General features: G+C 35.0%; 7 protein-coding genes across 7 annotated transcripts; 5 read left to right on the top strand and 2 right to left on the bottom strand.

Annotated features, from left to right (window-relative positions):
* Positions 1 to 220: 220 nt before the first annotated feature.
* Positions 221 to 1,969, bottom strand: MONOS_9621 (uncharacterized protein; the record flags this gene model as incomplete). The annotated part of the gene is made up of 5 exons (XM_067880138.1): positions 1,893 to 1,969; positions 1,708 to 1,735; positions 1,151 to 1,644; positions 439 to 1,079; positions 221 to 236 (listed from the first exon to the last, which is right to left on the bottom strand). The coding sequence occupies exons 1-5, from the start codon at positions 1,911 to 1,913 to the stop codon at positions 221 to 223; spliced, it is 1,200 nt and encodes a 399-aa protein (XP_067723153.1). The 5' UTR covers positions 1,914 to 1,969.
* Positions 1,970 to 4,200: 2,231 nt separating this feature from the next.
* On the top strand, positions 4,201 to 5,520 carry MONOS_18660 (uncharacterized protein). The gene is made up of 2 exons (XM_067871700.1): positions 4,201 to 4,618; positions 4,678 to 5,520. Exons 1-2 carry the CDS (start codon positions 4,202 to 4,204, stop codon positions 5,410 to 5,412), a joined length of 1,152 nt encoding a protein of 383 aa, XP_067723152.1. The 5' UTR covers position 4,201; the 3' UTR covers positions 5,413 to 5,520.
* Positions 5,521 to 6,246: 726 nt separating this feature from the next.
* On the top strand, positions 6,247 to 9,721 carry MONOS_9620 (uncharacterized protein; the record flags this gene model as incomplete). The annotated part of the gene is made up of 4 exons (XM_067880137.1): positions 6,247 to 6,253; positions 6,321 to 6,517; positions 6,626 to 8,724; positions 8,872 to 9,721. 4 exons carry the CDS (start codon positions 6,247 to 6,249, stop codon positions 9,719 to 9,721), a joined length of 3,153 nt encoding a protein of 1,050 aa, XP_067723151.1.
* A 707-nt stretch (positions 9,722 to 10,428) lies between these two features.
* MONOS_9619 (uncharacterized protein) lies at positions 10,429 to 12,282 on the top strand (the record flags this gene model as incomplete). The annotated part of the gene is made up of 2 exons (XM_067880135.1): positions 10,429 to 10,564; positions 10,658 to 12,282. 2 exons carry the CDS (start codon positions 10,429 to 10,431, stop codon positions 12,280 to 12,282), a joined length of 1,761 nt encoding a protein of 586 aa, XP_067723150.1.
* Positions 12,283 to 12,610: 328 nt separating this feature from the next.
* Positions 12,611 to 13,971, top strand: MONOS_9618 (uncharacterized protein; the record flags this gene model as incomplete). Its single annotated transcript, XM_067880134.1, has 2 exons — positions 12,611 to 13,856; positions 13,949 to 13,971. The coding sequence occupies 2 exons, from the start codon at positions 12,611 to 12,613 to the stop codon at positions 13,969 to 13,971; spliced, it is 1,269 nt and encodes a 422-aa protein (XP_067723149.1).
* A 1,261-nt stretch (positions 13,972 to 15,232) lies between these two features.
* On the bottom strand, positions 15,233 to 16,443 carry MONOS_9617 (uncharacterized protein; the record flags this gene model as incomplete). The annotated part of the gene is made up of 3 exons (XM_067880133.1): positions 15,233 to 15,713; positions 15,908 to 16,266; positions 16,402 to 16,443. 3 exons carry the CDS (start codon positions 16,441 to 16,443, stop codon positions 15,233 to 15,235), a joined length of 882 nt encoding a protein of 293 aa, XP_067723148.1.
* A 3,209-nt stretch (positions 16,444 to 19,652) lies between these two features.
* MONOS_9616 (uncharacterized protein) lies at positions 19,653 to 21,187 on the top strand. Its single transcript, XM_067880132.1, has 3 exons — positions 19,653 to 19,732; positions 19,787 to 20,280; positions 20,338 to 21,187. Exons 1-3 carry the CDS (start codon positions 19,654 to 19,656, stop codon positions 21,091 to 21,093), a joined length of 1,329 nt encoding a protein of 442 aa, XP_067723147.1. The 5' UTR covers position 19,653; the 3' UTR covers positions 21,094 to 21,187.
* Positions 21,188 to 24,140: the final 2,953 nt, after the last annotated feature.

Genomic DNA, 24,140 nt, shown 5'->3' with positions numbered 1-24,140 from the left:
TAAAAAAATGAGTGAAGGAGCAGTTGAAGATATTTTCTGAGAGCTTTTGAATGGAATGAATAAGGGCAAACTTTGTTTGCGGAAAATAGAATCTATACAATGAGGAAGAAATTGACTGAAGAAAAATTCCATTTAAGCAGTTTTTGTGATTATATTCACGAAGTTTGTTGTATTTCGAAGAGATGCGGAAAAAAAAAATAACACTTTAAAAATAAACATTTTAAACAATTTGCTTCCTATTTTGTGAAATGACGAAAAAAGAAAAAGAAAAATTCAAAGAAACAAAATGATATCAGAATTTCATTTTCTCAAGTATTCACAAAATAATCAGAAATATTCAACATAAATTGAAAATAATATTTTCTGCTAAGAGAATAAAATATTTCATGAAAGCTTGCGATGGAATCTTCATATCCTTCTTCCTCCATCTTTTCAAACATTTTCCTTTTCATTATCTTTCTTTCCTCTTCTTCCATTTTGCCTTCATCCTGCCCATTCAATCGCCTTGCAATAGTAATGAAAAATTTCAAGCAATAACATGCAATATCATCATTTAAAATTGGCTGATGAATCTCCTCCAGAACGGCATCAACAATACCGCAATTCAATAAGTCTTCAGCTTTCACGGCTTCTTTTCTCAATACAACTACAAATAAATAAATGCATTTCTTGCTTATTTCTTTGTAATTTTCCTTTGCTGTTCTAAACACCCAAGTAATGCAGCTGAAAAGACCAATAAATTCTTCATTCCACATCTTGCAGAATGAAAAGCAATCTTGAATTGCAAACAGCCATTTCCTGACAATTATCATTTCTTTCGCTTCTGTTTCTTCCTTCCTTCCTTCTTCTTCTTCTCTCTTCCAGTCGATATATTTAGATAATTCTTCTAACTCTCTTGTTGCTTCCCTCACTAAATGAAGTTCATTCAAAATAATATCTTCCAAGCTTCTATCATAGAACAATCTGCAAATCAAAAACTGCCAAGCGGAATGATAGGCAATTTGCGTCAGATTACGATGCTCTTGATGATATTTGAGGATCTCTCTGATTTCATTCAAATACAGTTCTTTTTTGATTTCCTTATTTAAAAAAATGAGAGAAAAAATGATTAAAAGCAAAGATGTCAAAAATGAAATAGAAATGTTCATACATAAAATTTGGATATGTTGCTCAAAGCCAGCAAAGCTATTTCCACTTCTTTTTGTGCTTTTTCGTTTTCCTCTATGTTCAGCGCGACCTTCAGAAGGCAAGGCACGCAAATTGAAAGTAATTCAGAAGAGAGGTCATCACCAAGCGTCAGATAGCATTCACAAAGATCAGTCAGAAGCTTTTCGCTCTTTTCTTCTTTTTCTGCATATTCATCAATAATCATCTTCTTGAATCTCTTGTTCAGTGAAGATTTATTAAAGTCAGCAATCAAAATTCTTTTCAGTACTTTCCAATATCCAATATGCTTCAACAACTCAAGTGAATCATCCAATGTCATTTTCTTTTTTTCAATCATTTTATCAATTTTATCCAACAATTTGTCTGTAATAACAGAACAAAATTCATCTCTACTCATTTCTTCCATCAATTTATTCATTTCGTCGATTTTCAGTTTTTGCTCTTCTTCTGTGCAATGCTTAAGCTCAATTAACAATTCTTAAAAAAATAAAAGAAAGAAATCCAATCATTATGAATTCAAATATCATGATAATTGAATACCAGCGTAGTTTTCGGTAACAGTCTTCTCCTTGCGTTTTATTCAAACAAACAAACAAAAAAGGCACCCCGAAAACAATGAAAATTTATGATTTTCATTAAATGCGCACATGTTTTGACAGAAGAAATCATAAATTAAACATATAATAAAAATAAATAAATAGAAATAAAAATATCTGCCATCGCACCGTCCTTCTTTGCATTTGCATTTTTTGTAAGTGACAATAAAGAAAATTTGATGTTAGATCTTTTTTGTTTTGTTGTTATGGAGTCTTTGATCATGAAAATTGTTGTTTGTGAAACCGTATGCACACGGAATGAGGGGTTTGTGAATGAACATTTTCTGAAGAGTTTATAATATGGATTAATGTGGTTGCTCAAGATAGTGGCACAAAGCATTGACAATGGATTTTTGAGAGAAAATTTTTATCTGTGAATGAACAAGGAAGAAAAGACGAAAAAAACAAAAACATCCTCATCATCATATTCATCATCATCATCATCATCATCGTCTTCTTCTTCTTCCTCCTCCTCTTCTTCTTTCTCTTCTTCTTTCTCTTCTTCTTCTTCTTCTTCTTCTTCTTCTTCTTCTTCTTCTTCTTCTGTTTTATCCTCGCCTTATTATCTCTTCTTTCCTTTCATTTTTCCTCAATCTTCAAACAACAGAAATATATCTTTTTCTATCATTTCTCTGAATTCACAAGTTCATCCAAATATTTTTCAACACACAGAAGAGAAATCATCCACTATCAGTTTTATCAATCACAACCAGTTGTTGCCTTCATCCCTAATGTTTCTCTTCAAATTCCTGATTGTCTTTAAAAAAGTTCGCATGAACAAAGAGCAGATGCAAATCCCTTCTGGAAGGAATATTCCAACAAGCGCAATGAAAATTCACGCACATTCAAGAAAAGATGAATTCAATTCTTATTTGATGAAATTCTTCACTTCTTCAAATATTATCAACTCAAAAGTCCTGTTGGCTCTTCTGCTCAATCACCTCAAAATTGCCGGAAGGGAAGAATCTTGTCCAAAGGGCATCGCTCGCTCCGATATAGAAATAATAACATCTTCATGAAAATCACATAGACATCTTTCCATTTTTGTTTATCAGCCCAAATTATTTGAACAATCATTCCTCTTCATCTTCTTCTGATTGAAGAACCCTTTGATCTTTTTGCATCACAACTTCCACCACGTCCTTTCAATCCTTTGCTGAAAATCCCATTCAATATCATCGACTTTCAAAGGATGTGTGAATTGACCAACAAAAATGAAACTTCTCTTTAACTTACAGAAAAGAGGAAAGAAGAGGACAGAATTCGAGAAACAACAAATAATTTGACAGTGGCTGAACAACGGAGCGGGAATGATCAACATCTGTGAATGTTGTTGATTGAAATAAGAATCAAAAGAATTTCCTTAGAAATGAAAAAAAGAAACATCTGCTCCATTTTCCACCCTGCCTCTATTTCCATCAGAGAAATCATTTCCATTTTTCACTTCTTCCACCAACACTTCAATGTGGCCAAACGAAACAATTCAATTAACACGAATCAATTCCGAAGTGAAAGTTATTGAAATCCTGAGATTGTTGAATACGAAGAGAGAAATCGTAATTATTCCTTATTTTTTGATGTTTTGCATTGCGCAGATAAAAACAAACTTCGAACGATAATCACCTTTTTTTGTCAAATCAACAGGCACTTCAAAGAAGAAAATACAACGTTTTTTGACCCTTGTATTGTCTGATTTTCATTTGTCACATGATGAAAAAAAGAACATTCAGCAAGTTTTTTTCCATTATTTTAATCAGTCAAATTCCTGTGCTTTCACAAAGTTTAAAAAGGTAAAATTTTTGTTCAAAAATAAGAGAAATTCATATTCTTTTCCTCAATAGTATTTTTGTCACTCAAAAGATTGATAGTCTTCTGATGATTTAACAGAAATAATTATTTCATAAAAATGCCAAGTTTAATTCGTTGTTGTCATTTCGGAGCTCCACAAAAAGAAAATGACACTAACCATTTTGTAAATCACATTCATTTTTCTTTCATCGATTTCATGTAGGAAAATACATTTATCTCAAATAATAAACTGATCATAACTTCCATAACAACAAAGGTTCAGTATTTAAAGCGTTATTTTTCTTCGTAATATCCAACCAAATAATGTCAATAAAAGATAGAACGGTGTGAATACATTTTATCTATAGCTATTTTAAATATTCATTAGTCTCAAACTTCTTTACTCCAAAGGTTTGCGAATTAGATAAAATGAAAAATATTGCTGTTTTCTGAATGCTATGTTTTCAAAAATGTAGGCAACTGGCACCACAAAAAAGTTCAATAGCTTGCATTCATTTTTGCATTTTTATTCTTGATGATTGTTATTTTTTCATTTTTTCTTTTTTGAAGAATTGTTTTCTGAACTTGAACGCTGCACCGAAATTGAACAGAAGCAGAAAATCCAAGAAATGAATGAAACACTAGATGCAATGAACGATAAAGAATTTGAATCAGTTTTCTCAGAAGAACTATTCAACAAAATACACAAAATGATTGAAGAAAAGAAATTGTCGTTTGGAAATATAGCCATGTTGCTAAAGCATATGGGATATTGGAAAACTATGAAAGGCATGTATATTGATGGTTTTATTCGTTCATTGCTTTTCGAAAGATTTGAGGAGATGATCGCTGAAGAAGAGAAGAAAAAAGAAGAAAAGAATGAAAAGCTCTTGGTTGATCTTTGTGAATGTTATTTGCTGCTCTCTAATGGTCATATTTTAACAAATATTGTTTCAATAATTGTGCCTTGCCTTTTGAAAGCTACACTGAACAGGGAGGAAAATGAGGAGACACAAAAGGAAGTGGAAATGGCTTTGCAAGCTTTGAGTTGCATACGAGCAGAATCTGTATGATCATTTCTGTTTCATTTTTGTTGTTATTATTTTATTTTATGTTTTTTTATAAGTTTGTTGAACAGAAATTGTATCTGAATGGGATGCGGGAGATAATCCAATATCATCAGGAGCATCACAATTTGACACGGCTTGCATATTATTCTGTTTGGGAATTTCTACTTCACAAATTAAGCTTTGAAAGAAGCTTGAAAGATATTGTTGCAAATGAGTTGCATTTTGCGAGAGAAGCAAGAAGAGAACTGGAAGAGCTGACAAGATGTGTTGATTGGATTGAAAAAGATGAAGACAAAAGAAGAAAAGAAAAGGAAGAAGTTATCTTTTTAAAGAAATGGATCAAAGTGTTGAATCCTTATTTATTGACATGCAAAATATGGAATGAAGAATTAGTTGGACTTATGAGCTGTATTGTGAACGTATTTGGAGCAGCGAAAGAGAATTACAGAGAAGTTAGAGAAAAATGCATTGAATCATTAAAGAATTCAGCGTTTAACAAGACAGTGAAAGTTGAGGATTTGTTGAAGAGCAGAGCCGTTGATTTGGCCTTGAAGATAATAGTCCAATTTGGCACAGTTGAAAAATTAATTGCGGGCTCTGTGGTTTTTTTCTGGCATATTTGCGTAAAATTGAAGGGCATGAACATGAAGGAAAACGATGAAGCCAAACGAAAAGAGATGAAAAGAATGATGTTTGAAAAAACGGAAGAAGAAGGATATGAGGACTGTATTGTTGTGCTGAGTCGGTGTATGGCGAATGTTACGTTACAGAGTCAGTATTATTTTATTTAAAATTTCAAACAGTATTTTGTGTTTTGTTGATTCATGTGAATTTTTATTGTTCTTTCCCCCTTTTTTTTAAAAAAAAATAAAAATAAAATTGATCAAAGACGAAAAAAATAGTAAGTTGTGTCGCACAGGTCTGCCTGAAAAAATGAAAAATGTGATTATGAATATTTGGACATTTGCATATTTCCAAAACGTTCAGATTCTTTTTCTTGGTTTTTCATTTATTTTTCATCTCATAGAAGCAAAAGAACTACATCATAATAAACTGTGTGAAAATCTACTGTCAGATCAACATCATCTTTTTTTGATAATAAATGAATTAATCTCTTTTCAAAGAAAATAGAAATATTAAAAACTTTATTTTTTAAAACTTTATCACTTATTAAATCAATCCGAAATTTCAAACAACGTTTTTCATTCAGATATTAATCTCAAAATTAAAAAAAGAATGACACAATTTATTTTTTCATTTTATAATCTCAGTCACATTGTTGCTCTGATTTTAACAATCAACAAAAAACCAGAAAAACGGAAAATAGTTTTTGAAAAGATTTTATTTTTGAACATCGAAAAAATAATGTTGAAGAAAAACGTTGAATGCTTCTAAGATAAAATTCTTTTATTAAAAAGGAAAAACATCTCATGTCTATTGCACAAATACAAATGTTTAATTTTTCATTCAAACAAGCCATAACAAATATTTTAATGAAATGTTTTCAACTTAAAAATGCATTTTTTACAAAATGTGAAAGAAATGCATGACAGATATTTGGGAACTGGATAGAAACCGCATTTTATTCATTGCTCATCAGATTTTGTAACTTGATAATTCTCGACATGATTGGTGTTTGCAATCAAGTCAATTGAATCAATGAGAGATGTTTTTCATCGCAGATTTCTGTTTTTAATAGCATGCATTGCACTCACATGTGCAGAGCAAGAGCATGTGTTTGGAATTGATTTTGGAACAGAAAGTGTGGTTGTTGCAGAGAAAGATGATAAATTACCTCCAATGATTGTTGAAGACGAATTCGGTCAAAGACAACGACCGTGCATTATTGCCCTTGATGAAGACTTGCAATCTCCCGAAAAGAATAGGAAAAAAATGGTATTTTAATTTTTGAATGATGATTATTATTCTTTTCATAGTTTATTTATTTTGATTTGTTTTGTTGCTTTATTTTGCGTATCTGCACATGCAATGGTATTTTTATAGAAAGAACTTTCAAGAATACCGAAGTTGGTTACAGAGCGGCAATGTTGCAAAAGAGAAGTGCTTTCAGTTGTTGAAGGGATGGCAAATTTGCTTTCCAATCAATTGAACGTGCGCAGCCCCACATTTCACACAAAATGGTCAGGAGGCGCAATCGCAGTTCCAGATTATTTTACGCAGAGTGATCTGATGGTTGTTGACGATGCGTTTTCTGTTTTGGGATTGGGCAATCAGACGCAATTTGTCAGAACGAATGAAGCAGCTTCTGCTTGGTATGCGTCGGAGTCTCATCGGACAATGCGCCAGATACGCCAGTCGCAGCGAGGCAGCAGCACGAAGAGGGTGCTGTTTGTGGATGTGGGCGACTCGCACACGACGTTTTCTCTTGTGGCGTTTTCGATGGGCTGCGGGCAGCTGTCGGCGGGGGTGCAGGCGAAGGGGAGGGAGGGGAGGGAGGGGAGGGTGTGTGTGCGGGTGCTGCTGAGCAGGGCGACAGGCATTCTCAGCGGAAGCTCGCTCACACACACCATTTGGGGGCAGCTGCTGTCGCAGTACCATTCGCTGGCTGCCGCGGCGCGAGGGCTGAAGAAGACAGAACAGCAAAGAAATTGTGGAGATTGTGTGTCCGACGCCGACTTCTCTTTCTCTCCGGCTGAGCAGCAAAAAGAGTGTTTGTCACATCCAGACAGCTGCTTCAGTGCTGATTTGGATGCACTTTGCAGAAGAAAAGAGGGAAAAGGAAAGGGAAAGAGGTGGAAGGAAGAGGAGGAAGTGAATAAAGGGTCTTATTGGTCTGTGTGTGAAGAGCTGCTGCAGTCGAAAGGGCTGCTTTCTGCTCTTCGCGAGGCAGCGGTGTGGCACAAGAAGACGCTGGCGATGCTTCCAGACGCGGCGGCGGCAGCTGTTTTTGAGTCGCCTTTGGGAGAGCTGCCGGATGGGGTGCTGGTCACATCGATAGGAACTTTGAAGGAAGAGGAGAGGGAAAGGAAGAGGAAGGAGAGGTTTGTGGAGTGGGGGGAGGGGGTGGTGGAGGAGATGAAGAGGATATTGGCGGAGGAGAAGGAGAAAGAGGAAATAAAAGAGGAAGAGGAAGAGGAAGAAGAAGTTGATGTGGAAGTGATTGGAGGTGGGATTCGTTTTCCTCTGGCGAAGGAGCTTGTGAATGAGGTGTTTGCGAATGAAAGACACAAAATGAGACATTCGTCATCATCATCTTATTCTTTTTCTTATTCTCCTTCATTCAGCGCACATCTTTCTTATCATCTCAATGCAGACGAGTCAGTTGCCCTGGGCGCGGCAGTGATCGCAGCCGGAAAGCAGATGAAAACAAAGGCAGAATCGGAATTTTTCGGCGGCGCCGGAAAAACTCGTGCGGATTGTGGGGCGTTTCACCCTTTTGAAATTGCTGGCGCCGGAAGCAGCGGCGGGATTATCCGAATGTGCCCAATTGTGGGCGAGACAATCAGGGCGACTATTTTGGTGTGTACAGGCACGCAGGACGATCCGAAGGTTGTGTGCTCGTTTGAAGAGGCAGTGGCAGAGGAGACGCAGCCGCTCAGCCAAATTGTGCAGCTGAATGTGCCTCTCACTTCTTTCTGTGCAGGCAGAGCCCCTCCGTTTGCCGGCACTTCGCATCCCTTAAGAACATTTGCTGCTCCTCACAGATCTCGTCCCTCTTCCTCCCATCCTCCTCTTCCCCTGTCTTATTCATTCTCTCCTTCGCCTCTGCCCGGCAGAAGGCAGAGAGAAGCAGCCGGCGAAGAGGACGAGGGCGCCCTCAGAGTGACACTCGCTCTCCACTCGGCTGGCTGGATAAGCAAAGTGTATGCCATCCCTCTTTCAGCTGCCGTTTTGCCGGCAGAAAATGGAAAGGGTGTGTTTCTGACTGCCAAATTAGGATTCAACAGCCACAGAATTATGGAGCTGTTTGAGGCAGCTGTTTCGGTTGGTGTTTCGAAGAGCCAAAAAGAGAATCAAGAAAAGTATTTGAAAAGAGGAGGAAAGAAGAACGTGAATGAAGAAGAAGGTGTTTCTGTTGGATTTGGCGAAGGAAATGAAAAAGAAAAAGAAGAAGAAGAAAAAGAAGAAGAAGAATGGTGTTTGTGTGGAAAGAAGGTGAGGATGATAAATGTGAATGTTGATAATAATAATAATAATAATAATATAAATAAAATAAATAAAATAAATAAAATGAATAATAATAATAATGTTATTTATGATGTTGATGATGATGATGATGATGATGATAGAGATGATGAAGATAACATGAATGAAGAGGCAGAAAGAGAGAGAGAGAAAATAAGAAGACGAATTTCAGGAGTTTTTCCACAGAACAAACAAAAAAGCAGCAGAAGAAGACATTTTGAGAGAGAAAAGGAGAAGATGAAGATGAAGATGAAGAATCAATTCAATCAGAAGAAAATGAAAGAGATGAAGGAGAAAGAGAAGAAAGATAACAAAAATGAAGAAGATTTGTTTGTTTTGTTTGAGCGAGTGAAATTTGAGCATTTGGAGAGGCCATCAAAAGAAGTGCTGAAAATGCTGAATGCGACGCTGGTTGAGAGAAGGAAGGGAGAAAGAGAAGAAGAAGAAGAAGAAGAAGAAGAAGAAGAAAGAGAAGAAGAAGAAGAAGAAAGAGAAGAAGAAGAAATAAATGAAAGAGAAGGAGAAAGAAGATTATATTACAGTGCTCCGCTGAGTGTGAGTGAAGTTGAAGAGGTTCGAGTGAAGATGAGGCAGAAGATGCGAAAGAAAGCAGAAAAAGCGAAAAAAGCAGAACTTTTGCATTTTGTTGAGAGAGAAGCGATCGAATGCGAAAAGATGATGGCGCCGGCAGGATTCGACGGAGAAGACACGAAAAAGAGGGGAAAAGAAGGGAAAGAAGGGAAAGAAGGGGAAAAGAAGAAATTGGAAGGAAAGAGAGGATGGGATGAGGAGGACGAGGTGTTTGTGAGAGATTCGATGGAGTTTGTGATGAGTTGCACAGAAGAAATGAAGAAAGAGGAGAAGACGAAGAAATGCTCAGAGGGAAAGCTGGTGGAAGTGCTGAATTATCTGCGCGAGCTGAGAATTGAGTTGGAAGCAAAGCAAAGGAATTAATTTGCGAAGGGAAGAGAGAAAGGTGCTTGAGAGAATTAATTGCTCTTTTTCTATTTTTTATTACAAAGCATTTCATTTCTTTATTTATTATTCACTCACTCACAATTTATTTTTTTTTCCTTCTGAAACCTACAGAATGAGAATTAAATTATTGCGTATAATTTGTATGTTTAAATATTCTGGCTGTTTCTATGTAAATCATTCGTTGTCTCTTCAGAAATAATTCATGTGTTTATACAAAAACCGATTTTTCCAAAAAAAAAAAAATACCACACGCTTTATTCGGTTCATTGAAACAATTTGATTTGGAGAACCTAATTTGAAAAGAAATATATTTTTTTCTTCAAATATTATTTCTTTTTCTCTTTGATGAATGCTTTGAATTTCGAATTTCATTTAATAAATAAGAATGGGCTGATAAAGATTAAAGCCTTAACAATCTCGATAAGAAGGAGTTCCGCCAGCAAAACGGACCAATTAGCGGGCTGTAAATTCCTGGGCAAATATTATCATTTGCTGGAAACAAGCCCAAATGATTTGCAACGGTTCTACACGGAAGATGCTGAGAAAATTGTGTTTTTGGACGGAAAATCTAGCATTTGCAAAAGTCACGAACAAATTCTGCAAGCAAATGAATTATATACGAAATATAAATTTCGGATAATTTCTTCGTCCTCAACAGCATTCATGAACTTTGTTTTTCTTCAATGTTCTGGATTTTGCACCGACCCAAATGCGACTTCGAGATTTTTCGCTCACGGCTTTGTACTGCGGCAGATAAGCCAAAAAAAGCAGAATTACCGCTTGTTCAGGGAGATTCTTCACTTGGTGCCGAAGAATCTGGTGAATGATGAAAAAGATTGTTTGCTTCTCTCGTGTTTTTCTTGAATTTATGCTAATGATTTCCATGAAAATAATCAATATTTCTTTTGTTAGTCGCACAACAGCCGCATGATTATGCAATTGTTGCTGAAGAGAATGAAGAAAATTGTCATTCTTTTTCTCCTTCTGATGATAAATCGGAATTGGTGTTAACACATCCGTCTCCGAGCAGCTCGAGCCCCATTTCAACTACACCTCTGGATTCATGCGACAACTCACAAGAAGTTTCACCTGTTTTGAGCGATGATCTCAATCCAAATCCCTCAGCTGAATTATCTTCAACTCCACTTTTTCTTCTCAAAGACGCACCAAACCTCCCTTCATCTACTTGCGCTCTTTCATCTTTTCTTCCTTCTTCACATGAAGGCTATGCAATCCCGCCTGATTTGGCAGATGAGCCCGATTGTTTCGATGATCCTCTTCTTCATCACCCAGCCAATCAATCAGCTTCTCCTCTGTTGGACAGAATTTCAGAAGAATCACCTTCTTCCTCTTCGTCTGTCGCTTCCATCTCGTCTTCTTCTTTTCCCATTTCTTCTCACTCTGTTCTGTCTGCATTGTCTTCCATTTCGCTTCATTCTGATTTGACTTCTCTTCATTCAACATCAACAACAACGAAATCATCTTTTTCCTCTTCCTCTTCTTGTTCCTCTTCCATCGCTTCATCTGATGCATCAACTGTTGGAGTTTCTGATGGCTCTTCCATTTGCAGCTCATCTGCCAGCAAACAAGGGATGAACATCTCTTCTTTCGCTTCTTCTTCTCTTCTGTCTTCTTCAACACATTCCTCTGCTTTTTCATCATGTTCATTCTCATCGACTTCCACTTCTTTATCATCGACTTCTTCATCTGCATCATCATCTTCTCCTTCTGCTTCTTCCTCTTCAATCTACACTTATTCATCATTTCCTTCTTCTTCACTCAAACAACAGAGTTTGTCTGCTGCTTCTCCTCCTTCTCTTTTGCCCATGCCAAACAACTCCATAATTCTCTCTTTGCCTCCTTTGACTTTATGCAATTCTTCTTGTTCTTCCTCTCCATTTCCTCCCTCTTCCTCTTCCTCTTCCTCTTCTGCAGTCATATCTCCCATTGCTCCAATTCTATCTCCAACTCACACATCATCTCAAAATTGCCTTTCTTTTGATTTTTCTCCTCTTCATTCTCCTCCTTCACCACCACTACCATCCTCTTCTTCTTCATCCTCTTCTTCTCTTCCATTCTCCAAATTCACCGAAGCAACGCATCTTTCTCCTCATTTTCCTTCGCTCTCCTCTCGAACATTAGCATCTCCCGCAGCGTCTTCTCTTTCTCTTTCTCCTTCTTTGATTTTGCCTCCTCCACCTCCTCCTATTCATCTTCTGGAAAAAATGCAGATGACACACAGCCAAAATGTGTCAACGCTGCATCCTTTTCAAATGAAAACTGATTCTGATTCAAGAATTTCTTCTTCCACTTCATCTTCATCTCCTTCGTCAACCTCCTACTCACTTTCTTTTAATGCACAGCAAACTGTTCCATCATCAACGACAACATTCTCATCATCCTTATCGCCAACTTTGCCAATTCACCCACATCCTTCATCATTTGCTTCACAGGCTTCTTTCAACTCCTTCTCCAGCCAACAACCAAGACTTCATTCTGCAACTGTTTTTTCAGCAAAATTTTGGAATGTCTTTTAGCACTGTCATCAATTCTTTTTCGTTTCCTTCATTTCCTTCTCTTCTCTCACATTCGCAATCAATTGAACCTAACTCTTCGACATCTTCCTTATCCTCAACAACGGGTGATGAGCTGAGCCGCAAGATCTTCTTCAGAGCACCTGTTGGCACGCAAAGGGCAAAGACAGAAGTGATGCGAGCAGCACTTGATGATTTTCTGAGGAAGCACTATCCAGCAGTGTACGAGGCGTTTGATGCAGAGGTTGAGAGGATGCTGTATGAGACGCAGAAGACGAGGATGTTTCTGGAGAGAATTTGAAGAGAAGGAGCGGAGAGATGTGAGGGAGAGATGAAGGAGATGAAGGAGATTGGAGAAGTCAATGAAGGAATTAGAATCAGAGATAAAGATGGAGATGGAAGAAGAAGAAGTGAGAAAGAAGAAAGGAGGAAAGAAGATAGAGAAGGAAAAAAAGAAGAAAATGAAAAGTGGAATAGTGATGGGGAAATTTTTTGTGGAGCAGAGGTAGTTTCATATGTTGAAGGTGGAAGAAATGTTGATGCAAATTCAAAAAGTGCAGAAAGAAGGGAAGAAGACAAAGAGGAAGATTATGCGAATGATGATAAGTTGAAGAGTAATGAAATCTTCCTCGAAAATGCAGTGAAAACAGAAAAAGAAAAAGAAGATTATGAAGAATCATTTGTTAATCCAGTAAATTCTCAATCATTTTACTTTGAACCATGCCTTTCATCTTCAACCTCTTTTTCTGTCTCTGCGTCATCTCAATCTGCGTCTTGTGAGACAGATGCTGTTTCATCTTCCTCAGCAATCACTCCAGTCAACTCTGAAGTTACCGTTTGCAAGGCAGAGGAAAAAGCGCCAAATGAGAATAATTCGCTTCCATCGCATTCTTCTGTATCTGCCCTCCCCATTTCAGCATGCTCTTTCCCACCTGAACTTTCTCCAATGCTTTTTGCTCCTTCATTGAATTTGTCACCAGCATCATCGCCTTCTTCTTCTTCAATTTCTTCTTCGACTTCCTGTTCCATCCGCTCCCCGCTGATTGAGCGTGTGTTTGTTGTGCATGTCAATCTGATTGTCACGATGCAACACAGCTCAACGGCGCAATGGCTTTTCGACAAGGTGAATCAGCTGTGTTTGAACGGAATTCTATTCCATCTGGAGCACATGATGACGACAAAGCAGGGATCGAAGGAATACAAGGACAAAAATAAAAAGAAGAAGAAGAAGAATATGTTGGAAGAAAACAGAGGCCTGCTGCAAAAAATGGGGAAGGAGGAGATGGTTGTGAAGAGCATGTGTGGAACTGAAGAAGCAGAAAGGATGACAGATGCAATGGATCAGGTCAGTTCGGTGCATTCGCAGCACAACAGCACTTTTCCTTCGGAACCAATCACATTATCGAAATCACATGTAAGTACATGTTCAAATGAACGTGACATCACTCACAATTCCATTTCAAATTCCACTTCTTCTTCTTCTTTTCAAATTCATCCCCCTCCATCCCTTTCCGGTAGCTGCCAAAACGGTCTTTTGCAAAACTCAACAATCAGTTCATCTGCACTTCCCGGTACATGTATGTGTATTCTCCCTTCTTCCGCGCATTCACAGCAATCCTTGTCCATTGATTTGACAAACAATTCTCTTTTGTTTTCTTCTCATTCACAGACATTATTGTCACCATCATCTAATTCTTCATTAATCGCTCAATCTCCTTTGCTTCCGCAAAGTTCTACTGTTTTTCAGCCTTTTCCTTTTCATCGATCTCTGCAGAATGTTCATTTGTTGTGAATGGAGATTTGTCCTCTCTCACATTATATATGTCTTGCTTTTCAGTTGTTTTTTAGCTCTTTTTTCGTGAAATTCTGGTTCTTTCAGGAAATGTTTTGATTTTTTTGTCTTTGCAACATGCATTATTTTTGATGATAAAATAATCTATTTTTTGAAATGAAACAGCAAAGTCTGTTTATTCGGTGTTCATTTTTCTTTTCTGTTGTTTTGAAAATTGCGATTAAAAAGACTTCAAATGTTCATGATAATCTATTATTCTTTTGTTTTTGTTTAATACTGTTTTTGCTGAAGGCGTCTCTTTTATGAAAACAAACTTTCGAATTGCAACTTTTCATTTGTTGTAATCTTTGTTTTTTCTGTTTTCTATTCATTTGTCATAATGGCTAATAAGCACATGAAATAGTTTTTTCGTATGCTATTTTTATCTTTTGGCATCCCAGTTTTTATTTGTGCAGTCAATTGAAAATGCATTTTACAAATAGTTGTCTGATTTCTTTTTTTATTTTCACTTCTGAGCGTTTATTTGCTTTCTTTGCTATCAATATTTCGTTTCAGTTCAATTTTTTTTCAATGCGCTATTTTCTTTTATCATTTTTGTTGTTGTTTTTATTAATTTCTGTTCTGCTTATTGTCTTATGCAGCATCGTTTTTTAACAAATGTGGTAAGTATTTATTTTGTTGAATTCAAAGACAATTTGTTCATCTGGTAAATGAAATGACTTAACGAAAAAGTGGTAAATGTGGATATGTTTGTGTATTTATTGCTTCATCCAGATCATTATTTTCAACATCTTCATTGTTTTGTTTGCATGTTCTTTTCTTTTTATCTAATAATAATCTCAACAAGATGAGCCAGGCAGTTTTTGATTTTTCTGTAAAACTCTATCATTTATATGGAACAAAAAAAAAAAAAAAAAAACCGAAAACAAACCTGACTTTTGAAGAGTTTGCTCGTCATCCAATTTTCTGTTTGTTCAAAGATGTGTCGCTATTTGAGTTGAATGACAAAGGCGATTTTCGCGTTCCAACAATTTGTTCAAGCATTTGTGCTCCTTTCATGTTTTCTTCGCCAACATCAGGGAATTGACCATCCGATCCAGAGGCAGAAGACGTCGAAGCGGTTCGTTCTTCCATCATTGACTTCGGTGAATACAATGAAAATTATTTGTCCATTTTCGAATCAGTTGAAGATCCTCCTCCAGAAAGCATTGGAGAGCTCAACACTTCTGTTTTCGATTGCAGTTCTGGTGTGCTTATTGTCAGAGGAGTCTTCTTTTTCCGCTGGGACTCCATTGATGCTCTCCTCGTCGACAACGAATTCAAGTTGATTTCTGAAAGATTATTGCTACTTGAATTTGAAGTGTGAAGAGAGTTCCACTTGTCGCTCTTCGAATTATTGCTTTGAATGCTTTCTCCATTCTCTTCATGAGCAGATGCCAAGCCAGCATCTTCCCAGTGATCGATTTTGTTGCTGTAGAGGCTATCAAAAGACATCATTTCATGATGATCGTTCAAATCGATATTTTTTGTGAACTCGTCTTCTTCGTCTTCTTCTCTCAGAAGCCGGCGAATAACATTTTGCATCTTATTCTTCGGCACATCAAGCATCGTTTGATATGCCCTCATCCGTGTTTTCACCACTCTTTCGGTGAAATAGATAAAAATTGAAACCTGCAAAACAGTCAGAGGTTTGAGCAACAATGAAATAATGCATACAACAGTTGCAATTATTTCATCGCACTACTTGTTCAAAATTTCAAGAAATAAATGATCACTCTTTTTGTGCCATCCAATATTGGCACCGGGCAGTTGAACGTCAAATACTGAATGTTTGACATATAATCTGGATCTTCAGGTCGTCCAGAGATATTTGATTGCAAAAGATGGCGCGTCATCTGTGAAATAGTCGCAAGAACTTCCAACATCGATGTCGAGTGTTGTATTTGGTCTTTGGTGTCAAACACTTCGTCCACACTTCCATCAGGCTGAGTTTCGTTCTTTGTCGTGATAATGAAAAAATACGTGCTGATGTCAGCTGTCTCCCAGATCTCCATGTTTGACGTCGACTGGTGAATATCGCCGAGCATTGTGGCCAAATTGTCTGACGTCTCCTCAAGAATCTTCAGCAGGTCCTTCTTCTGAATCATTCCTGACGGCCAACTGTCGAAAACAGGCGGATTGGTGAAGTTGTATCTCTGATCATATACACAAATAAGTTGTATCCGATCGTCGCTGAGCGGGCTGTGTGGTACGACAAGTCACACTCGTTCCTCAGAATATCCAGATTGTTCTGATACGAATTCGTCATTTTTAATTCCTCCTCCTCAAACGATCGTAAATGAGGAAAGCGTTTCCCGGCGATCAATTGTCATAATTTTATTTCTGATAATTTGAAAAAAAGATACTTTTGATGTTAGCAATTTATTCATTGAATCGGAAAAAGCACTTATATCCAACGTGTTATTGGTTAAGTGAATGTCAATAAACAATAGATTTTTGTCTCAATTAGTCAGTCAGTGGATAGTTGAGAATTGATCAACTGCAGAGTGAACCACAATTATTTTTCGATCTGAAAATTTTCTCCGAAATCAATGTTGGGCACTCAGCGATAACTTTGATGTGAGTATAGTTACATGTTGATCAAAGAAGAAGTTGTGAATTTCCTTTCTTTAATGTTTGTGTTTTGAAAGGGATAAATTTTGTGAATGATTTTTCAAGTTTCAAATGTTGAAAATGATTTATTTGAGGTTTTCTCTGATTTTCTGCCTTTACTGAACATAAATGTGTCGTGAAAACGCAAGGTGATAAAACAATTGAAGTTCGCTTTTTGAATTGTATTATATATGATATATCGGGCAAATATCGTTATTCTTTAATTTGAAATAAAATATAATAACAGCAGAAAAAAAAGAAGCCATTTAGTGCTGTCTGAGTGCCAAGTTCCGTTGCCACTTCCGAAAAAGTGCGTCATGAAATGTTCACAGAAATATCGAGAAATGTGGTAATTTTGTCGCTTATTCGCGCGAAAGCTCTTCTTCAAAACAGAAGTTTACATTATTTCTCAAAACATTATTGTTCATAAACAACTTTGAACCATTTTGAACAGAGATGCAAGGATTTGAAGAAATCTTGTGGAATGACAAGAGAATCCAAATGCAGCAAAAAGTTGAGATTTGCAAAAAAACAGCCAATTCCAACAAATCATTTTCCTGAAGATGCTCAGGAGAATGAAAACGCATATTTTCTGAGGAAAACGACTGAAATCAAGACCATTATCAGAAAAAGATAACATAAGCCCATGTACAAATTAAATCAACTCTCTCATTTTCATTCGAGAGAATGATGAATAACACTACAAAGCTATGGAATGCTGGAAATGCGGTCAACAAACCAAACTTGAATAGGACACATGCAGAAGCGGTTGAATAATTCAAAGGCATTCACATTTGCTGGCTTCATCCAATGTTTCCGAATCGAAAACGGAGTTCCAAGGAAGAAAAAGCTATTTAGGAAGATTCACTTCAATTTCTATGCGACAAGTTCTCGGTGAAGCAGACTTTGACAAAAAATATGATCAAAGAAGGTGGTGAATGCTGAGTAGAGCAGAGATAAGCGAAAAAGAAGAGGCGCTTTGTGAACCAAGCTGATGTGGTGCATCAGGAGCAATTTTTCAGCAAAGCTTCAAAAAACACAACTGAACCCGGCTGTCAACGAACAATAGAATTTCATTTTAACTTCTGATAAAGCCAATGTTTGTGACTGAAAAAGAGCGAAGGCTGCAGAGAGTGGTGGAGAAAGAGAAGAAAAGCAGAGTTTGAGCTTTCTTGATTGAAGCAGAATTGAAAGGAACGGTCTGAACGAAAAAAAACCTATGAAATTGTCTTATTTACTAACTTTCACCAAAAGATTCAAAAGTTTATACTTTCAAATCTGATGCATCTATTTCATGAAACAGCCAAGATATCTCGTATATTTGATATTATTGATATGATTAAAATGATTGAAATGATGAATGGATCGTTTGAATGAGCTCTCTCATTGTGCAGTGAGAGATGCACAGAATAATCCATCCAAATGAGCTGACTGTGAGGCAGATAGAATGAAAGTGGAGGCAACAGAAATGGGTGCAGTCACAGAGGCAGAAGAAAACTTATATAAGAGGGGAAATGAAGAAAAAGAAAAAGAAAAAGTTGTACATGAATTCTTCATTCAATCATTGTAAAACCTGTAGAATTCATGTAGAGACTTTCTAGTTTCTTTGTATTGGTGTTTCCAACAGACGAATTCAAATTGTCAACAATAATGTAGTTGCGAATGGTTGTGATTGTGAATGACGATTGTGTAATTGTGACTTCATCATCGAAGTTGAAAAACAATGAGAGACCGAAAATGTGCTCATCGAAGGTAATGATGTTGCAGATGAGGCTTTTTGAGAGAGTTAGGTGAGAAATGATTTGAAAAGGCAGAGTTTTCTTTTTTAGATTGCTCCGTTTCAAAAACAGAAGGATTGAGGAGATATTAAAAATGATGTCTATTTATTTTTTAGATGTTCTTGTTTCAAGATGTGGTCAGTGAGTTGAAAGAAGAATTTTCGAGTTTGTTCAAAGAAGATTGGATTCGTGCAAAAGGAAGTCTTGGACAAAGAATCAGAACGTCTTTTGCTTTCTTCATTCTTTTTGTTCGGCATTTGAATTGTCAGATTTATTTCTTCTGGATTCTTTGGTTAATTGAAGAAAAGTGTAATTAGTTTGCTTACTCTTGAATGCAGATCATTGCAATTGTTCTTTTTGTATTTCTCATTCAATCACCATTCAATTGAAATAAAATAGTTTTTTCATGTGAAAAGTGTTTGATCAGTCTCAAACGAAAATGCTTGTTTCAGTTGTTGTTGATTCTCCACTAATCTTGAAACTCACATCTTTGGTGGTTGAGATAGCTTTTGTGCATTTGCATTGTTTGCCTATTTCGAGATGAAACAAGTTTGTTGTATCGCTCGGTATTTTGCTCTATTTTTGCTTTGAATCACCAGTTCTTTCTGATTTTTGATTTATCAATTCCTTCATTTTCAATAATCTCATGAGTCATCTTGGAAATAAAGGTCAGACAAGAAAATGACTAATATAAAATGCATGGCGAACAAATAATCTGTGTTCTTTTCTTTGAACTTTATTCGCTTTGATAAAAGAATGAATAATTCTTTTCGTTGTTTTTGCCATTTTGTTGTTTGAAAGTTATCATTCTCTCTTCAGTCAATTTCTTTTCACATGAAATAAATTTGTTCAATTCCAAATCAAGTTGAAATGCGAATCATGCAACAAAAAGAAAAAAAAATGTTTAATTTCACTTAGTGATTTCCTGTTGGTTTGATCAAAGAGAAACAAAAACGTTTGCTTTTCTATCCTTTTCAGGAAAGATCATTGGCTTTGGTGAACATTTTTTTTTTCACACTTATTTTTATAAAGCGAAGCAATTGATTTTGTGTTTGTAATGTTTTCATTTTACAAAGCTATCAAAGATGTTTCTTTTTACCTTTTATTTCGTTAAGTGATTTTCAATTTCGAACAATTTGGGAAATTATTGCTATGAATAATATGAGCTCATATAATGCTGATGAGTGTGCTGGAGCAATTCTGAAGATGTCCAGAATAGAGAAGTTTTTTGGTTTGAAAACATTCGTTCAAATCATCGATTATAGTGATAATTTTGCTTTTGAAGAATTGTTTTCTGAACTTAAAAGATGCAACGAAGATGTACAGAAGCAGAAAATCGAAGAATTGAATGAAATAATTGATGAAATGAGTGACAAAGAATTTGAATCTATTTTCGCGAGACAAACATACAACAAAATTAATAAATTGATTGAAGAAAAGAAATTGTCTTTGGAAAATGCTATTTTGTTGACGAAGAACATCGGATATCATAAAATCACAAGAAATTTTGGGAGATTGAGGTTTTTTTTATCTTCGATGCGTTTCAGAATTGAAAAGATGATTTCTGAAGAAGAGAAAAAAAAAGAAGGGAAAAATGAAAAGCTTCTTGTTGACCTTTATGAATGCTATCTTGTGCTTATCTACGACTTCACTTCGGAATTGCATTCTATTTGTGTGCCTCTTCTTCTGAAAGCTGCAATGAACAAGGAGGAAAGAAAAGGGTCACAAAAAGACGTGGAAATTGCATTATTGGCTTTGAGCTGCATAAGTGAAAATCGCGTATGAGCGTTTATGTTTTTCTTTTGATGTTATTATAATATTTTTTTATGTTTTCAGAAAGTGCCTGAAGAACTGTATTTGAATGAAATCAGAGAGATCATCAAATATCATCAAGAGCATCATAATCTGACACGACTTTCCTATCAGTCTGCTTGGCTGTTTTTAATCAACAGATTTGGAGATGATAACAGCTTAGAAGAAGTAGTTGTGGACGAACTGCATTTTGCAAGAGAGACGGCAAGAGAATTGGAAGAGCTGACAAGATGTGTGGATTGGAAGAAAAATGGAGAGGAAAAGAAAGAAGGCAAAGAGGTGATAATAATCGGGAGATGGATCACAACTCTGAATATTTATTTTAAAGAGTGCCAAATACGAAAAAAAGAGCATGTTGTTATCATTGGGTGCATTGTTCAGATGCTTCGAGCAGCAAAGGATAATCACAGAGAAATTCGTGAAAAATGCACTAAATTACTTATAACTGTATCATATAACACTGCTGTGGAGATCGAGGATTTATTGAAATGTGGAGCTGTTGATGTGGCTTTGGGAGAAATTGTCCGATTTGATTTGATAAAATCACCAGTTGAGGATTGTTTGAAATTTTTCGAAAATGTTTGTAAAAGATTGAAGGAGAGCAAGGAAAAAGAAAACGAAGAAACAAAACGAAAAGAAATGAAAAGAAAAGTGTTTGACAGATTGGAAGAAGAAGGATATGAAGATGGCATTATCAGTTTGCGTTATTGTTTTTTTAAAGGGATATTTAGTGAATATATTTTGATTCGATATATTGGAGATTATTTTGTTTATTGCTGATTCAATAGCTTTTTAATTCATTTCATTTGTTTATGATATCACATCACATGCCCATCAACATATCAATTGTGAAATAAAATTTTCTCCTTTTGAATGAACTGTTGCCATTTGAATGATATTAAGTTTTTTGAAATGAACAACCATGTTTCATCAACTTTTTTCATTAAAGAAGAACGAACTTCCTCTTCAAATGATGTATTACCTATACAAAAAGTGAAAAAATTAATATTGTTAATAATTTCTTGTTACCATTGAAATTTTTACTAGTATTTTTTCATTCATGATGAAACAATTTTTGTCGCTTCCATCAGTCACCAAAATTTTCAAGTCAAAAATCAGTTCCTAACATAGATACACGTTGCAACTCATTTTTTTCTAGAACCTCATTGAGATAAAATATTCAATTTAATCTCGAACGGAATAATGATTTCGAAAAGGATCAATTGTTTTAAAAGACTCTGTTGGCATTTATCAAAAGCATTTAGAAAAAAAATCCACAAAAAAAAAATTTTTTTTTCACCTATTCAAAATTTTTTACGAGAATATTCTTGACAAAAGCAACGGCTGAACAATATCTCCTTATTTGTTAAATAGAAGGAGTGAATTTAAAAAATGTGATGTATTGATTTGGGACAAAATATCACTTCAGGCTTTTTCATTAAAAGATTTTGCACTGTGAATAAACCTTGAGTGATCAAAAATTCAAAAAAAAAATGGGTTCATTTTTTGAAACATGTGTGAGATTCCTAAACACTTTGTGAAATATTTCTGTGATTCATGTCTGCAGATTATGAAAGTCTGATTTATTTTGAAATCTGAAAAAGTTTTTAAATATATGAGCTGTTCAAAAATTTGCACAAAGTGCAATAAAAGATTGAAAGTCCGTATTTTCTTCTATTTGAGAATTCTTGTTGTTGTATGTCGGGAATTTCAATGTTAGTGATGGAAAAAATTATCGATGAATTTCCAACAATTCACTATTTGATAAACATTTTTATTGTTCATATATATTTTCTTCACATCATTTGATTCTTTTTTTCATAAGTTGAAAACCATAATTGAATACTTATTCATTAACACAGATATCAACAAAAAGGATAATATTTTCACAGTAATTATTTGAATGATTCTTTTTGATGTCATGTGAACTCTTTCTTAATCGTTCTATTTGTGAAATTGAAAGATAATACAGCATATGAAACTTGGATGTGGCAACGCATCAATAACTTGTATTTATCTCTTCAACTTGAAAGAATTCAAAAATAACAAGAAAATACACAACTCAATGAGCTATTAAATGTCAAGGCTAATTCTTATTGATATTGTGACAAGGACTTCAACCTCGTTGCCGAAAATCATTTGATTTCAAAATCAAATAAAAACTTGAATTCTTTTGTTCATTTTCCAAACGCAAAAGGTCTTTCAAGAAATAATTAATATTTTCCAAACTTCGTTCTCGAAAACAATTTTTTTTTTTTGTATTATATTTTTTTAATATAAAGTTGCACTTTTTTGTTGTCAAAAATCTTTGAATTGAAAACACAAGTCAGATTTATTTTGTATATTTTTTGTTGAAAAAAAACATTTTATTTGAAAAATTGTCTGAGTTTTTTTTTTTTAATGCAATTGAATATCTGCAACTTGTGTGATTTTTTTTTTATTTGAACTTTCATTCAACATTTATTCGTGTTTTTCTTCACGAAGGATTTACAGAAAATTCTTGTTTCATAAATTGGAAGATGAAAGACAATCACGAAAAGCTGAAGAAAGGGGTTATAAAAAAAAATTTCATTCAATTATCATCATTTTCGGAAGGAAATTATTATTATTATTATTATTATTATTATTATTATTATTATTATTATTATTATTATTATTATTATTTCTATCATTGTTTCTTTTTTTTTTCTTTTTCTTTTTTTTTCTTTCTTTTTTCTTTTCTTTTTTTTTGGTGTTATCTGTTTTTCCATAACATTTTTTATTTTTCTTTTTTCTTTAAACTTTTAATTGTTTTTTGAAATCCTCAATAAAACACCTTATCAATCTTTCATTATAAAATAAAAATTTTTATTTTTTAAAAACACTCTTTCATAAACTTATTTTTTCAAGTTTCAAATGCCTGATTTTCCATTATATTTTCTGAGTTTCTATCTTTTGGAAATCAATTTTGTTCGTGAAATTCAAGAAAAAATTTGAAAGAAAATAATCACATATTTTCTGAACACAATTTGTAAGCTTTGATCGAATAACTTGAAAAAAAAATGCAACAAACTTTATAACAGCATAAAGAATTTATTTAAAAGAAAAAGCAAAAAAAATTGTTTTGAAGCAAACAAAATTGAAACAAAAATTGCGAAAAAAACTTTCTCTCAATTATTAAACGGAGATGAAGTTTGGATGCAAAACTTTAAGTTGCTTTCTCTTCTCCTTTTCTCAGGCCAATTCTTTCTGATTGTTTTGCCAGGCACTTTCCCAAAAGTTTGAAGATCTTCCATTTTCTGCTTCTTATCGAAAGTGATTGAAATGATTGCAAATGACAGCAGCAAAGCTTTCAACACAGCTCGAGTCATCTTCTGTTGCATTTGCCATCAGCAGATGAAGGAGACAATGAAAGAGACAATGAATGAAGAGGAAGAGGAAGAGGAAGAGGAAAAAGAAGAAAGAGAAGAAGAAGAAATATACTGAACAGAAGATAAGTTCATTGTGTTATGCGTGTTGATTGTCATTTTCTGTGGTTATTTTGTTTGAGATGAGATTGCAATGACAGAAGATGAAAAGACATTGAATGGAAAAGAAGATGCAGTAGATGAATTTGTTGGCTAAAAAGAAGACATATAAAAAGAATATGTTTGTTTGCTTTTCTTTTCTTTTCTAATCTCGGAAAATGGATTGAATATTAATGCTGATGCAATGAAGAGAGAAGCATCATCACTCATTTTGTGAAAGAATCATTCCAAGTCAGAGCACAGGAATCGACTTGGCAGGCACAGCGAAGAGTGCCAATCAGCATTCACTCATTGCTCGCGGGCTGACAGCAAAAAAACAAA

The sequence above is a fragment of the Monocercomonoides exilis genome (genome assembly GCF_001643675.1).
Source record: "Monocercomonoides exilis strain PA203 chromosome Unknown scaffold38-1042076, whole genome shotgun sequence".
NCBI lineage: Eukaryota > Preaxostyla > Oxymonadida > Polymastigidae > Monocercomonoides > Monocercomonoides exilis.
Note: the sequence above shows the minus strand (reverse complement) of the source record. Positions and strands in the feature narration are given on the sequence as shown.

What these genes read in the sequence shown, in the direction of transcription:
- MONOS_18660 (XM_067871700.1), top strand. Translation starts at nt 4,202, where the DNA reads ATGAACGATAAAGAATTTGAATCAGTTTTCTCAGAAGAACTATTCAAC. An exon ending in GTTGCATACGAGCAGAATCT is followed by an intron (nt 4,619 to 4,677) that starts GTATGATCATTT and finishes TTTTTTTATAAG; the next exon opens with TTTGTTGAACAGAAATTGTA.
- MONOS_9616 (XM_067880132.1), top strand. Translation starts at nt 19,654, where the DNA reads ATGAATAATATGAGCTCATATAATGCTGATGAGTGTGCTGGAGCAATT. An exon ending in CAGAATAGAGAAGTTTTTTG is followed by an intron (nt 19,733 to 19,786) that starts GTTTGAAAACAT and finishes TTGCTTTTGAAG; the next exon opens with AATTGTTTTCTGAACTTAAA. An exon ending in GCTGCATAAGTGAAAATCGC is followed by an intron (nt 20,281 to 20,337) that starts GTATGAGCGTTT and finishes TTATGTTTTCAG; the next exon opens with AAAGTGCCTGAAGAACTGTA.